General features: G+C 38.5%; 1 protein-coding gene across 1 annotated transcript in view; it reads right to left on the bottom strand.

The window, feature by feature from the left end:
* COL25A1 (collagen type XXV alpha 1 chain) overlaps positions 1 to 17,018 on the bottom strand; it is a 435,346-nt gene that overhangs the window by 158,010 nt on the left and 260,318 nt on the right. Inside the window, exon 5 of the mRNA XM_070611755.1 lies at positions 11,143 to 11,160. Within this exon, the coding sequence (XP_070467856.1) occupies positions 11,143 to 11,160 (18 nt within the window). The remainder of the gene's footprint in view (positions 1 to 11,142; positions 11,161 to 17,018) is intronic.

The raw sequence follows: 17,018 nt of genomic DNA, 5'->3' as shown, positions 1-17,018 counted from the left end.
CTTCTTCCTATCTCCACTAAACTTTCCTAAATACTAGAATGGTCATAGAAAGAAAGGAGATTGAATTTAAAAGGAGGTAGCTGAGTAGAAGTCATATTTTCACAGTCTGGTTTTGGGAAAAATAAAGTAACATGAGTTGAAATACATATTGGTCTTGGGGGCATTTCTTTCCATTCAGAAGAAGAACGCTGAGCTATCAGAAGGGAAACTGCTGAGCCAGTCCTCAGGGCACCGGGAAGGAGTTACCCTGGGCTAACCTAAACTAAATAAACCAGAGCTTTGGGGAGGAAGGATGACAAAGCCCATAAATGTCAGGATTGCCCAAATTTGTGTCTAAACCTTTTGTCTTTTCACTCTACTGCCTACATCAGCTATCAAATATACTCTCAAGGCTTTAAGTATTACCTGACTTATGTCCTGAATTCCTTTCCAAGCTGCAATCCTGCATTCCCAACTGCTCACCAGATGGCTAAGCCAAGATATGCCATCACCAGCTCAAACTCAAACTCAACATTCTCACTGAGCTTCTCAATTTCCACTGTAAGCCAATCATGACTTTCCTATTTTTTTCCTATCTTTGTTTAACACACCACTACTCCTCCAAGCATAAAGGCTCAATGTTATATTTGATTTGGCAAATGGATCTGTTGCCAAGTCCTGGAGATTTCATTCTCCACAAAATCCCCTAAATCTATCTTTACATGTTTGTCGTGAGCATCCTTGTGCCTGGATTACAAGAATAGTCTACAAGCCTCTCCCAGTCTCCCCTCACTCTTCTCCATCCTTCACACTTTTGTCAGGTTATTTTTCCGAAAGCACATTTCTAAACATATCATTCCTCTGCTCAGAAAGCATCAAGGGCTCATTTTGCAATCCACAGTAAAAAAGTTGTTATAGCCAATGATCCTCCATGGACGTAAAAGCTGTTAGGTGAGAGGTTCCTGGGAATCAGGCCAACACTTGCTGACCAATGAAACATTACATGCCTCTTGATGACCTGGGAAGCAGAGTACACCCCTATAAGAGATTCTTCCTAAAAACGGAACCAGAACCTCATCAAACCTCTAAATAGAACTTGCAGTTTACAAGAGATACAGAAGAGAGGGGCACAAGTTAAACAGCACCATGAGGAAGTCATTAGACCAATCCAGAATGTGGGCATTCTATTTATAGGACAAACGTCCTAGAAAAATTTATGGCATGTAAAAATAAAAAGAGAAGGAAGACTATAGAGTAAAAGAAAGTGAAGAGTTATAACAACTAAATGCCAAGTGTGGGCTTTGGATCTTGATTCAAACAAACCATCTGTACGAAGGCATTTTTGAGGCAGTTGCAGAAATTCGAATATAGATCAACTAGGATGATATTGGAATTATTGTTGATTTTATTAGGATTGATAATGAAGTAATATAGTTTGCTTTAAAAAGGTTATGTTTTCTGGGGCCAGCCCCGTGGTGCAGCAGTTAAGCTTGCACATTCCACTTTGGTGACCCAGGGTTCATCAGTTCAGATCCCAGGTACAGACCTACACGCTGCTTGTCAAGTCACGCTGTGGCAGGCCTCCCACATATAAAGTAGAGGAAGATGGGCACAGATGTTAGCTCAGGGCTAATCTTCTTCTTCAAAAAATAAATAAATAAATTTAAATAAATTTTAAAAAACATAAAGGTTATGTTTTAAAAAGGCTCTACCAGTTAGAGATTCATATTTCTGTATTTGCAGATGCAGCGACATGATATCAAGACTTTGCTTCTAAATACGCCAGCAAAAAACAAAATAAAATACACGAGGGGAAAGGATTCATGATTGGCAACTGAAAATTCTTGAAATTGGGTGATGGGTCCAGGACCAGTTTATGATACTATCTTCTCTTCCTTTTGCATATGTTTGAAAATTCCCAAACGAAGTAATTACATATTTTAAAAATTTATTTTTGACGACCCTTCAGATTCCTACCAAAGTGCTAACTTCTGCCTGTGTCCAAAGTCCTCTGTAATCCACTCCTAACTTTCCTTTTCTGCTTTATCCCCCCCGCGCCCCCACCCCCGTCCCCCATCAGGACCTCCTCCTCCAGTCAGCCCTGAGTACCAGCTGTTCTCAGAACACCCCTCACTCTTGTCACTCTCTATATCTTTGGTTATGCCATTCTTTCTGCCAAATAAACATCATCAATTATCATTCTCTTTGGAATAATTCTAGCACAGCTTTCTTGAAACCTCTTTCCTGGCAACCTGAGCCATGGAGCTACTTGGGGAAAAAAATAAACATAGCACAAATTTGAGTTTCTGAAAGAAATGTTAGTCCTTGCAGTAAACGTCTCATCTCCACATGCCCTACAATCTCACTCTCATTATAGCCAGTCACCGATGGCTCATCTCAGTGACCTCTCTGCCCTAAGCTTTACCTGACCTTCGGTTGGATAAGTTCTTTTCCTACTTTTGAACTCTGAAAGGACTTGTGACTCCTATAAAACTTAGCTCACCCTGCTAGGAATAAGATTTATGCTTCACCCTAAACTATCAGGGCCTTTAAGGGTAGAAAGAGAATCATATGGGAAATGTAACAAACACGGACTTTGGAGACTTTAACATCTATTAGCATATGACCTTTGGCAGGTCACTTAACCTCTCTGAGCCTAAGTTTCCACATCTGTAAGATGGAGCAAACAATAATTACCTCATCTGTGAGTAGCAGGAGGTAATTAAAAGAACATACGGTCTTCTATAAACATTATTTCCCTTCCTAATTCAAATGTCTAGCCTTGTACCTCATACATGGTAAGAATTCAATATATTTGCAGAGTTCCTGCAACAGAGGTCTCTAAGAAGATATCGGTGCCAAAATTACTATTCCCTGAATAGCCTGTTAATAATCAAAAAGTCACAGATATCTGTACGTCCAACATGCTTCCAATCAATGCTTATGAGAATATTTTGATTCCAGATAGAAATTGTGCCTTTTGGGATGACTACAATTCTCTAATTTAGAAGAGTTAAGACTAATAGCAAAGGAATGAAACAACTTTGCACCGCCTCTTCAAGATGAAATGAACTCTAGTCAATGAAAATTTTTTTTCTCACATCTCAAACACAGACAAATATTTATGGCTCCTCTCCCCCTCCTGCCTGTGACTCCAAACCTTTAGAAAGAGTATTCTATTTTCACTCTCCCCACATTTTCAACACTGAGTCACTCCTAAAACTGTGGCAATACTGCTTCGCAAACCACAAGGCTGCCAACGTTACTAGCTGACCCCCTGACTGCAAACCCAGTGAGCGCAGTTCACAAGGCCGACCACCCACCTCTCGTTTCTTTGGCAATGCTCTCCTCTGTATTTTCTACCGCTTGATGGGGCTTTCTCAAGAATTGATGACAAAATTTATTCAACCACATCCATTGAGGATGCATCACCTTTGTTTTGCCTTCAAGTCTATTTATTTTTTATAAAAAGAATATTTAGTGAACATAAATTACTATGATAGATTCTGCCTGATCTGAGACGTAAATTAGCATTGAACTTACTGACCATTTGCAAACAATAAACCTAAAGCGTGAAGGCTCACATTACTTAGGGGGCAGTAGAGTCTCCTACAGTTATTGCTCAAACTAGGTTTAAATGTGGCCTCTGCAAAAGAAAGAAGACACTAAAACGTTCCTGAAGCCATCATTCCACTTACTGTCTTATGGCATTCCTCCATTTTAATCTCTACACGACCCAAGAAATATTCTATATTAAAAACGTGGTATCAATCAAAATGACTGGAGATATTTAGAGAAAAAGTAAATTTAGCCTATTAAGAATTTGGTTAGGATATCAAAATTATCAAACAATGGAATCCATGAAAACATATATACGAAATTATACATACATGTATACCAGACTTGAGAAAATTTATAAGTAAAATTTTTAAAGTTTGAAACGTCAAAATAAATTAATTTTACTTCACTGAACAGGAATATCTTGAACTAAAACTGTTTGCTATCTTCATAAAGACTTAGACACACAAATGTGCACATAAATGTTTGTTTTAGATAGAGAGTTCTATACTACAACCATACCTTACTGTGATAATCGTTTGTCATGAATTAATTTTAAGATTGACTTACTTGTCCTAAACCTCTATAGGCTTTTAGGCTATCATCCTATTGGGTGTGTATCCAGCAGATCAAGCACTGCCATGAGGGTAGCGTGTCTTTCCGGCTCTGTCTCAGTGAAGTTGTGCATGTGGGAGTTCATATGTGCATAAATAGGCCTTTAATAATAACACTTACGTGTGCCATACACTGTTCTAATGTTTCATCAGGTCATATATCAAGTCAAACCAACCACCCTTATTTTACATTGAAAAACTGAAGGGAAAAAGATAACTTGTCCAAAGTCATGCAGTTCGTTAGTGGTAAATCGGGATTGAAACCCAGCGATCTGCCCCCGAGCCCATTTCTTTAGCCATATCCAATGTATTCCATATGCTGCTTTAAAAAGGGACTGATAAAAGCTGGTATTTTCAGTTGTTTAAGTCATTTTATCATCAAATAAATATAAAATTATCCTTAAATCTGAATTATTAAATGTTTACATTTATCCAACAAAAACTTATTGTACATTTTCTATATATCAACACTGTGGAAAGACACTGAGATACAAAAATGAGTAAGTTCGGGGAAGGACGACAGCTTCCATGTATGCAAATCAATGTCAGATTAACTTAATTATTCATGAAAGGTTATGTGTTATTCACCTTTATTCAGACGGAATTAAGAGGAATATATTTGACAGAAAACAAAGCACAAAGTTGGCAATAGAAGTTTTCTTCAATTGACTCCAGTGGGAAAGAATTCTAAGCTAAAATTAAACTTTGAGATGCTGTTATACCATTTCAATATACAGATGACCATGTAAAAATAAAGAAATATGGATTATAGTAAAATAAACAAGCTCCTACACTACGTGTACTCATAAAGTTATAAGCTATCTGGAGTACAATGGAGTTTTTCATTTCATATTAACCATTTACTCAATAAAATGCAAAAAAATATGAAGCATTAGGACTTTTATAATCATTCTCTATCATACAACCACTGTATAAAATATAGATAACGGGGAATGATAATATTTTATCAAGTCTAGCATGATTTATTCAGGACAGAATACATTACTGGTTTAATATGACAGTTTTATTATGTAGTGAGCAAAATAAAGAGTTTCTGTACACACACTCACATGCACACATCAGGCACAGACACATGGTTTTCAAATTTCTTGGAGAATGTGTCTGTCCTCCCCCTGCCCCCAAGTCAGACTACATGGATCTGAAAAAGGCTGAATTGGAACACAAACATGAAATATGGGAATTGCTAAAGTGTTAGGTTAGAAGGAGCTTAGTATATAATTAAAAACATATGAATAGAAAGTTAAATACTGCCCTAAAATATAATATTTTATTCCAAAATAATTCCTTACAAGGCGGACACAGCTTGATTTTTGCAAATTTTAGTGAAATGTTGTTAAATGGCAATGACAATGTCAGAATAACAAAAAAAAAAATCAAAAGGGACTTGGGGAAGAAGGCAAAGTGGCATCTTCTACTTCTTTTCAAGGGTATCTGAGAAAATACAAATGGAAGCCGCCCGCCTCCACGTGCAGTTGTCTCATGGTATTTGCTTGTGGTTTCTCTTACATTTTTTTCTCACTGAGTAATACAGAATTACAACATGCAGGCCACTTTAGTCTTTCGAATTCCTGAGGGAATTATATCTCCTTTATGTTCACATGCAACTCCAAAGGAGAGTTATGAGGAAGGCTTTGAAATTCTAAAAATTTTATGCAAAAGAAATGCCCTCAGTATGGAAGGGATACCCTTCACTTAACACAGTGGTTCTACTATTTCAAAATCCCCTATTGAATATACTGATGTAGTTATTTGGGGCAAAGAAAAGGCCAATGTATCTTTATAAAGTGTACAAGATGGAATCCTGAGAAAGGTTTTTAAAACAACAGTTTCTGCCATTTGCATTAAATTGTGTCTTAGTGGGAGAATATTCTTGTCTAAGCAATGCGCTCTTACATACACCACCATGAGCAACCTTCTCTAACAGTCTGGACCGTTAAGTAGCAAAGCCAAGCCTTGAGCCCTACAAATAAATTGTTACAAAATAAAATAATACACTATAAGTATGGCCCTAGGTTAATGCTTCTGTTTCTTTTCACCAAAGATTAAATATTAATATAAATAAACTACTACAATGAAAGGAAACAAAGATATCCAAACTCTCCAGACCATCTGGATGTGAGATATTAAAAGTGATAAATGTCGGTAAATTCTCAGAGCTTAGAAACCTCAGCGTCTGGTTTAAATGGCATTATTGATGACACACGATGTTACTGACTGGGGCACTTAGAATTACGAGAAGCTGACAGTTTTCTCTCTTCCTCAGCTTCCTCTTCCTTAAGCCCTTGTATCTGCCATCCACCACTCAATAACATTTGTTGAACTTCTATTTACAAGGAACTAAGGTGTTGTGGAGGATACTAAAGATGAAAGAAAGCATAGATCCTGCTCTTGAAGATCATAAAAGCTAATAAGAAAGAGAGAAAAGATGTTTATAAATAACTATGATACAACAGAAAGAGGAAATGGGAGGACAGGAATTTATATTCACCGAGTGCCTGTTGTGTAAGGCACCACGTTACAAGTTAGACGTGTATTAGCTTATTTAATCCTTAAACTGTCGGTTGAAATAAGACATTATTATCTCTGCTTTACAGATTGGGAAAACGAGACTCAGAGTGATGGAGGAACTTGCCCAAGATCACAGAGCTTGTAAATGGAAGAGCTAGGATTTGACTCATGATCTGTTTGGCTTTGCTAGCTATGACCCCCCTATTTTAAGAGTAAAGTAATATAAAAAGCTGTACAGATAAAGTGCTATGGGGATTCAGCAAAAGGAAGAAATTGCATTCCACTAAGGGAGAGTAAAGACATCTTGCTGGAAGAAGTGGCATGTAAGTAAGAGCGCTGATCACATTTGGGTGTGTGGAAAGTGAGTGTATCCAGGGACTAAGCGGGGAGCAGTTCTGAAGGAAAAAAACCGTTCTAAGAAAAGACAAATGACGTAAAACAGATTTGAAGAGAAAAAAGGAAATGGTTTGATTTGGTTTGGATGAAGCATAGTGTCCAGAAAGAGCAGTAATGGAAAATTAGTGGGAACTAAGGCTAGAAAAACAGGCCAAATCAAAGGATTTGAATGTCAGACAAGGAACTCGATTTCACTGCACTCTGAATGGTAACCACATTGAGATTCAGAGTTCTGGGGTCAGAAGAATGACATAACCAGAACCGTGATAGAAAAGCTTCATCTGGCAGACATCTATAGGATGACGTTGGCTGATGCCACACTCAATCCCAACCCTCGATGTCTCCGCTATAGAGACAGGAGAAAGCTGAGTGTTCATTTTCCGACTCACCTCCCTTGCAGCTGGGACTGGCTGGGCAACAGGCACATCTTCACGGGGTGCAGAATGGCAGTGGGCAAGCAGGGGGTCAGAAGGAAGAGAAAGGTGGGACCCTGTCAGGTAGGCAGAGAGCTGGAGGGGTTTAATTGTCCTGTCAGCCATTAGTGAAGCTGTGCAGAGCATTAGCACCTTGACTCTAACACCTGGCAGTAGAGGAAAGGAACAGGAGGAGCTGGGGTAAAGTCAGTCATGGAGAAAGGGAACGCAGGTCTGGGGAGCCAGGAGAGGACCAGCCACCAGAACAGGGGTGCCTGCATCCAGGCAGAAACCTGGTTTCTAGAACTAAGGCGTGGCGCCAGCACCACACCCGGAGCAATGGCATTGATCCTGGGTCAGGTGCACGTGGGAGAAAGGCCTCCTTCCTGCCTCATGTTTAAGGTCCGACTGAACCTAGGGAATATTCAGATTTACTGAACCTAGGGAATATTCAGGATTAAAGCCATCCTTGGAATGGCGGGTCTGCAGGAACTGACAAAACTTCAACACTCTACTTGACTATTAATATTAAGGAACTGTCAAAAGAACAGAGTCTGAGTCTGTCTTGTTCACGACAATTTCACAGCCTCATGATTGCACCCTGTACGAAGCAGGGGCTAAGTAAATACCTGAGCTACTGAATTGAATTATGTTAATATGACTTAATGAGCAACCATCAAGGTGACTTGCACTTCAAGAGATTAATTTTGCTATACCGCCCAAATAATTCTGATTACCTCTAGTCTGAAAAACAAATGCTTGCACCTTTTTTCTAATTTCCTTTCCTTCTTTCTTCCTGTACTTACTCTCTGTTGTCACTTGTTATTTTTTCTCTTTTTAACCAAGCTTTTTTTTCCAATCTCTGTGACATTATTTACTCCATCCTACCCCTGTTCCTCTCTAAGAATTTGATTTCTGTTGATTCAGTGGATTCGTAGCGACATCCTCTCCGTTCATTTCCCGCCTCTCTCCCCATCTTAGCCACAGCTGCTGGAGTTGCCTTTATTCCTTCCTAATACCCTTTCACCATCTCATTTCCCTTGTCAAGAACCATTTTCTCACCCATTTAGGGAAATGCAAAGACTCACCTCTCTTCCCTCAGGCCTATTTTCCTGTTCAATTTCACACTATCACTGTAACACGGTTCACTGCCAGTTAGCTGTCCAGCGCTCACTGTTTTTTAACGATCTAAGTTAAATCCACCTAAGCCATGTTCAACCTTAGCAAGATGATCAGAAGTCCCTGAAGAGAAGACATTTCCCTGGTCTGCAAAATAAAGCCTTATTAATCTGAGAGTTCTTACTAAAGAATGCACGACACCGAAGAAGCAGAATTGAGTTTTTCTCTCTCTAAGGAAGAGTTTTGCACCGTATGATACTATGATTAAGATGATGTGGGAGTGTTCCACCTATGCAAGAAAGCTCTCATTGACATAAATATTTGCACATGAATCGCAAGGTGCCAATTATAATTCTGTCCGAATCTTTTACTAAACTTTAAAAGATGTGCAACCTCCCAACTCTAACATTTGCAACTCTCTTTTTGGAAGTGACTTGCTCATAACTGTGGCTGTAGACTCAAGATTTATTATGACAGTATTCTTCTTTTTACAGTTATTCTCATTAACATCTTATTAACTAATGTGCTTTTAATGCTGTCTTTTTGTCCAATTCTCTAAGTCTTTATAGCCATATCTGAATTCCCCACTCTTTTTTGTCTATAGGACACTTGCACTTGGATGTTGTAGCAGATGTAGGTGCCAATCTGCACCATGCCTCCCTCCAAGACAGAGCTAGAACACAGGTTCCACACGTCCCTGCGGCTCATGCCTCTAGCAGAAGGAGCATGCCAGGCCTTCTGGGTCGGTCAGAAGCACCATGGAGTTAACACCCAGGCAGCACTCTCAACAATGAAGGAAGGGACATTAATGGAGAAAGACATCCATTCCTTGCCCCTCAGCGGGGGGATTCCCAGGCAAGCTTGACAGGCTCTCAGAGGTTCCTCAGCAGGCCTGAGGCCCAACTGTCCACAGCAGTAACCTGCTCATTAGCGCACCGATTCCTGGGTCTCTTGGCTTTCCTGTGACATTTTCCCACTCACTCACAATGCTGCCCGGGTTCAACTCCCAAATAAACTATTTATGCCCAAATCCTTAACTTAAGTGCCAGTTCGGGGTAGGAGGAGGTGATCCAGGCTAACACAGAGGTCCTATTAAAACTTAAAATATGTTAAAGATTATAATCTTCTCTTAAAACCAACTCTCCAACTTCTGTTATTATCTGTTATCTCACTTTCTTCTCTTCTCTTGAGAGCCGAGTGCTACAGGGGTGTGAGGGTCTTAGAGAAAGCCTTGACTTCTGCTCCCAGTTTTATGGTGTCACTCCAGGTGAGTCATTTCTCTCTCCTGATTCTGTATATACACCTGTCTAGGACAATAATACTTCCCAGGGATGTTGTAAGCATTAAATAAAGCACGCAAAGCTCCTTCTACTTTGTCTTCATCTCATTACAATGCAGCAGTTTCAAATTTAGGGAATAAGCTACAACTTTTTTTGTGGAGGTTTTTCCTACAAAAATTACCTTGAGTCAACTTAGAATATAAGAGCAGAAATCACAAATAGTGAGGATATTCTCTAATATGAATATAAATTAATTACATGTCAAACTTTTTCTCATGAGTCTCGTGCTCTACTGAAGTACATGGGGCTTTTTGTTTGTTTTGTTAGACATCCTTATATACAGAGCTCATAAGGCTATTAATAATATTTTCATGATCTAGTATGAGAATGAGCACACAACAGACAATTTATGCTATTGACTAACAAAGATATCATGAAACTCATTTAGTTACGAAACAATCTATGAGAGAAATAGCATTCTGTATATCAAGGGCAAAGATCCATAAGGGGAACTCAATAAAGAATTATGCTACTTACAGGTAAACATTAATGACGGCAAAACATTAATGACGGCATTTCCTTCTCTATAGCTTCCCACAGACTACAATAAGAATTGATACTGAGTTTGTTCTTTTTTTACTGACTGTTCATTTCTGACAACTCCCTTCCTTTGTAACTTTCACCTTTATACACATTCCTTCCTGTTCTAAAATTTCCTCATTTTCTTCAAGATGACTTCGGGCTCAAAAGATTTTCTGTTGACTACATTTAATTATAAATCACGTCTTCAGCAGTTAGTTTATATTGAAAATGTAGAGCGGATTCAATATCTGTCTATAATGAATCAAACGTAGCTGGTAGGATCACAGAATAAATAATCAGAGTCTGTGTGGATTTCCAACAACATTATTAGTACATGATTAATCAGGACCTAATGCAAACCAGGTCATACCCGCCATCTACTAAGTCATTTTATCTTATGTTGAAGTCCTGTGGCATTGTTTCAGATCAGTTAAGAGTTTCGCTTAGATGAGAGCACATTGTTAAACTTGCCATCTGGTCCAACAGCTGACGTGGCTCACACAGCCCTGAAGAGGCCCCGAAGCTTTACTCCTGGGAAATATTTGGTCTACTGTGTGGTGTCACGATTACTAGTTCATAGCTTTTTTATATCCTCTGAAAAGAATTGCAGAAAATCTTCCAATGGGGAAAATTCTACAGTGGAATTAATTTGTTAGAAAAGAGTTCACTTACCTGAGGACCAGGCTGACCCTGAAATTGAAAAAAAGAAAAAAGGAAAACAATTACAAAATTGTTTTCTTAAGTGAATATTTTCACTACCAAAACTTAAACCAGTTCTAAAAATCTTTTCAAAATATTTCTGAAGATAATAATACCTAACTACTGACAATTTTCACTTTGTGGTTTTAAAATATCATATTCTATCTTAATATTTTTACTTTATGCTACTTATCTAAAATCTTGATATTATGATCTGTTATATGTAACTCCAAAACGACTCCAGGGTTTTAGCGTGCTCTAGAATTAAACTGGATAAGGAGAAGGCACAAGGTGAGCTACACCCCGCGTTATCACAATAATTGGGTTACGCGAAGGGAAGGTCTCCTAGCACAGACTATTCCTGTGAGCCACATATTCAAAGACGGCACCAAGTTAAGAAGAAAAGAGGCAGATGTTTAGTTTCAGCACTCACTGAGTCTTTGAATTTCTCGTTGTTTCAATAATATTTTAAGTCAATTTTTTAAATAAGCATCTATCTCGTACTCTGCATAATCCAACCTAAGGTCATTTTAAGAGGACATGAGAGGTCATTGGCTCAATTAAAGTGCATCGTAACTCTTCACACAGTCAGTAGATGATGTAACCTTTGGCCAGTCTCACTCTTTTTGCATGTCACTCTCTTGTTGTTTAAGCTGATAAAAATGTCAAAGCAGCATAATGGTAATACTTCTCGCTAAAGGAAAATCACCTGTGAATAAAAGCAGTGATTACGCACCACTTTCTTAAAATTGCCAATTGGGTTTTACGTAAGATGAGATGAAACAAAAAGTTCACACTGAGTTAGGGAATCTTAAAAAATAAATTACTAATGTACCATCTCTTTATATCAGCTGTATGCCACTAGTATGATACAGCAAAGCATAGAGCTAAGATTTTCTCACTCTCTCTCTCAGGCCCTCTCCACACTGGGAATTACCCTAGGGACTTGTTCGCTGATCGACTGGAGACAGAACAGATGGTTTTTCAAGAGCTTTCTATGAAAATGCGGTTGGCCAGCTTTTATCTAACGCAACCAGGAAGGGAGCTAAACCAAGTGACCGTGGATGTTCCTCTCCCGCTCCTGTACTCTCTAGTGGTGGACAGGGAGTAAGAGAAGAGCATTCATTAATTCCCTACCAAGTACCAGGCACTTTTGGATACGTTATTCTATTTATCCTTATAACTGCCCTGTACTTTACAAATTAAGAAATGGAGGCTCATAGAAATAACCTAAAAATCACACAGCCTACAGGTGGAAAAGCCAAAAGTTAAACCCAATCTGATTACAAAGTTCCTGCATTTTCCACCAGGTCATTCGGCTTTGCACTCTGGAAGTTTAACCTCACCACTGTGTGCAGACTTGCTCAGATCAACAAAGGTACCAGAGCGTTCTTCAAGTGAGTGGATGCTCTACATTTCCCAACCACTCCAGGGCTGCCACAGCGAGCATCTCTGCTTCCAGAGGCAGACGCAGGACCAGCAGGCACCCAGCCTGTTAACTGATACCTGTACAGAAACCAGGTCAGCGAAAGTTCTCAAGGGTAACAGAGGGCCCTAAAATCAGCTCTAAACGTGGAGACCCTACAGAGGCAGGGCTCTGCACTTCTGATCTTCTGGATCCACCTAATGGGCGAAATGACGACACGTGCTCACTCTTGCTTGTGTTCTCGCTTGCTCTCTCTGGACGCTTTAAACGTCTGATCTTTCTGAAGTTTTAAACTAATGCCAACTCAGAAATGTGAACACGCATCTTTTATAGAACCTCAGAATACATTACATCTCTTATGTTTTTTATGAAAACTAAAATGTAGGATTCTCTAAAAGCAGAATTTCTTGAAAAGAGTATGCTTTAGCATCATTGCTGAGATCTTTTTTATTCCTATAGTTGTTCCACAAATGACAGACTTTCCCCATCTACCTTTAAAATGTGGTACTTCTGCCATTACAATGAACAAATGATTTTAGCACAATGTGTACATATATTTACATGTTATTATGTACAACTATACACTGTGTTATGGATTTCATGTTAGCAATAGTGAGAACAAACAGTAAACGATGGTAAAATTAAACAGTTAACTTTTACGTAAGCATTGGAAAGTATATAGCACCTAATGTGTGATTTGAATTTCAGGTGTATATGGAGTGCGTGCTTGTGTGTGTGAAGGGTGGGGAACGTGAAAAAGAGGGATGGAAGTGGGTTGCAAGAGAGGCTTCCCAGAAAAATGATGCATACCACATGACACATTAGTAACTCTCCCTAAAAGATGGATTACACAGTGCAACAATTTACAAATTGTTACAAATCTTACACAAGATTCCAGGGCTGCCCACACCAAGTCTTCTCACTCAACGTGATGGAACAAACTATCCACTAGCAGACACCTAGAACTCCTATAAGAACACAGTCCAGCAATGGAGTCCTGTAGTCATAGTAACAGAGCCCTCTGGTCAAAGAGGGGAGGTGATGAGAGGAGAGGTTTCAGTGGGTGTGGCAGTGTCAGCTGCCCCATGAGAGTGCAAAGCATAGAAGGAGATAATTCAAAAGTCCAAGAGTAAAGGGCAGCCCAGAAACTCCCTGGTGACTGAGGGCAGTGGGTGATGAGGGCTTTGTCACAGAAGAATCACCAAAAGAAACATCTCAAAATTTCTTTAAGTCGCTCCTGAGTAGCTGATGAGACATACAACAATTTTCATTCATTAGTGGATACTTTTCTAGTCTATTCTAATTTATGGGTACCAAACATTGTTAGTAATCAACTGTGAAAGTTATTTTCCATTTTCTGAAATCTACTCTAACTGAGTAGTTATAAATTATGATTAAGGCTCACAAAACTCAACTTAAGTTGAATTTTTTAAGATGGAACTCCTGAAAAGGACCGTTTTTCCCAAGCAAATCACCAAACTGTTTCTATAAATACAAACCTGAATCTAGTCTAATCAAGAGCTGTGCCAAGGGAAATAGTTAAATCACAGAAATACTGAAGTTTGGAACTTCCATGTAAAGATGTAGAGTGCTGAGTGCTCCAGCTGCTGAGTTACTGGAGTCAAAGCTCCATGAGATGCCCTAAGGCAGCTAAGGCACCAGCGTGAAGAAAAAGAAACAGCAGGAGGAGCTGACTTTAAAAGTGGTAATCAGAACAGTCTGGGGGAAACAACCAGCCAGTAGCTGATGCTTGACAGGAAAGTGTTCAAAGCAAGTTGAAAGTTTTGTGGGGCAAGTAAACCACAATGGCACATGAGAAATGAGATACATCACTGGAGTATGTAGTGTTACTTTAGGCAATTAAAGAGCAATATTAACAATTCTTTGTTAGGCTGTTATCACAATTATGGTTGCCAGAGAGTGCTAACACTCTCCTCTAAATAGACAAAGTCATTTAGGCTCTGACTGAGGCAATTCGTTTCACTACATGGTACTTTTTTATGGATGGTAAATCTGTGTCATTCCTTTTCAGATGGGACAAGTGCTGTTTTTCCATTAGCACATGTACAGATAGGCACACAAAATTTGTACTTTTAAAGTACAGTCTTACTTTGAAATACTGATTAGGATAACAGAATCACATATATCTTTACTGTGATAAACTTTAAATGAAAACGCTTCCATTTACAAAAACTTGTGGAAATATTAGCATTGTTCTTGCAACTCTAAAAGATGCTACTCTGCTTCAAGGTCCTTAGAAAGAGATGACTTCAATAACTTAGAAACTCATCAATAAGAAACCCAAACTTGACGACCACTTTTAGTACCCTCAGATTCAGATATATTTCATTCTCTTGAATTGAAAGAAAATACTTCAAAATAATAATTTCTATGTTTTGCATTTTAGATCCTTTACTGTCTAAAAAGATCATTTGAAGAGGACTAGTATAACTTCATCATCTCTTGAAAATTCTCAAATCCACACATTCAAATGTCAAGCTTATTTTTCCTTTCAGGTGGAAATGGCACGTGAAGTGGGCGCCCAGGTAAAACGTTCGAAAGACATCATAGGAACTCTGAGTGGCAACAGGATGTCCTGGTGGCAGGAGTTTGGAGGACCAATAGGAATCCTAACATAGAATCGCCTCATGGGATCCCTCAACCTTTCAAGAGTGGCAGTGTGACCTAGAGTCTGTGCCGGTAAGGGGAGCAGACACCCTCGAGCTTGCGGCCCCAGGGAGCAGCAATCTTTCCCTCGCCACGGCACCAGGAACCTGCTCACAGTTAACCCCCAATATCCCAGTGCCCAAGGGGCTTCAGAAGCAATTGTTGAATTGCTAAAAGGTGAGATTATTTAGCTGGTCCAAAGATAGTTAACAATATTTTCAATGAACCAATAGGAAGTTTACTATTCTTACATTACAGAGTTATATTTTCAAAATGTAGCTTCTTAGTCTAATGACCTAGAAAGAGCTCTCTTGACTTCTGCTCACTGCAGAATAAATGCATCTATGTCAAGAGGAAGTCTCCCCTCTGAATGGGCCCTTACCAAGGCAACAGAGATGGAACTAGCTGGAAGCTGGCAGAGGCTTCAGGGTGAGATTTAGACACCTGTGCACAGGCCACAGGACAAACAGCATGGGGGTTCTGTCCCTCATTTGATTAAGCCTCCATACCCAATTACTGTGAGAATATGATATCAAATTGCTTTGTAAATTATAAAATGCTGCACAAATACAGCATGGCAACTTAAAGTAGGCTATAAAACCAATACTAACAATTCATTCAATTAATTCAAATTTAGATAAAAAGTGTCTATTAACTCAAAAAACAAATTAATATGCAAATGATATAATACAGAGAAAAGCAATTGAAGAAATAAAGCATTACAGATTATGCATATTAATTAAAAATGGCTTTGCAAAGACTGCAAAGTCTCTTGGTGCCTGGAAGCTGCCCACGCTTCCAAGGCCTCTTACGCCGCTTGACTGAAACAAACAGCATTCATGATTTATAGTGCCTGTTGCGTTTCCCTACAGGACAGTATTAACCATTCTTACCTTAGCCACACTCACATTGTGGTCCTTAGATAAGAGTATTTCTATTTAAGGTTTTCTTTTGAAAAAATATTTAATCCTCTGTGGTTTTAATTCTGGGAAGGCAAAGTCAATACTCTACTCCAGAGGAAAATAAATAGCTATAGTCTCAAGCTTGATGGATGTGTCTTTTTTAAAATTGGAGAGAGGAGGAGAGTGAGCAAGAGCAAACATGGAGACAGTTTTGTAGGGTTCAATGTAAAGAAAACAGAAATTGATTCAAAACTTGGAAGATTTCTTCCATGATATTTGCCTTTCATAAGTAACTTCTTTAAAGATTTACTCTTATATTTAAACAGATTAACAAGTCCTTCCCACAATAATTAAAGAACATGATTATATTTTCTAGCACAAGACCATGTTTATCTTTTCTTTCTTATGATTAAATGTCCATAATGGAAACATAAAAAAAATACAGAGTTTTATCATGTGCACTTTCGTCATTGAAAATTTCATATACAGAACATAAGAAAGATAAAGAATCTATTTATGCATTAATTTACAGCATTAAAATTTATTGGATGCCTAATATTCCAGTGAGGTTGATTCAGATTTTGGCTATTACAAATAATGTTTACATCTTTCTATATAAACATTTGACTATATCCCTGATTACTTCCTTATGACACAACACTGAAAATGCAGTGTTATTCCAATTATGATCTTTATATATTTTATTTATTTATATTGTAACATATAAAATACAGATTATACATTTTCTCAGATATAATTTTACATGTGTATACATATGTATTTATTCAGATATCTATTTGTAAATCAATCTATATGAAGAGAAGAAAGAAAGGAAGGAAAGAAGAGATGGAAGG

Source organism: Equus przewalskii, chromosome 2 (genome assembly GCF_037783145.1).
Source record: "Equus przewalskii isolate Varuska chromosome 2, EquPr2, whole genome shotgun sequence".
In the NCBI taxonomy this organism is placed as follows: Eukaryota; Metazoa; Chordata; class Mammalia; order Perissodactyla; family Equidae; genus Equus; species Equus przewalskii.
This window is presented reverse-complemented; position numbering and strand designations above follow the sequence as displayed.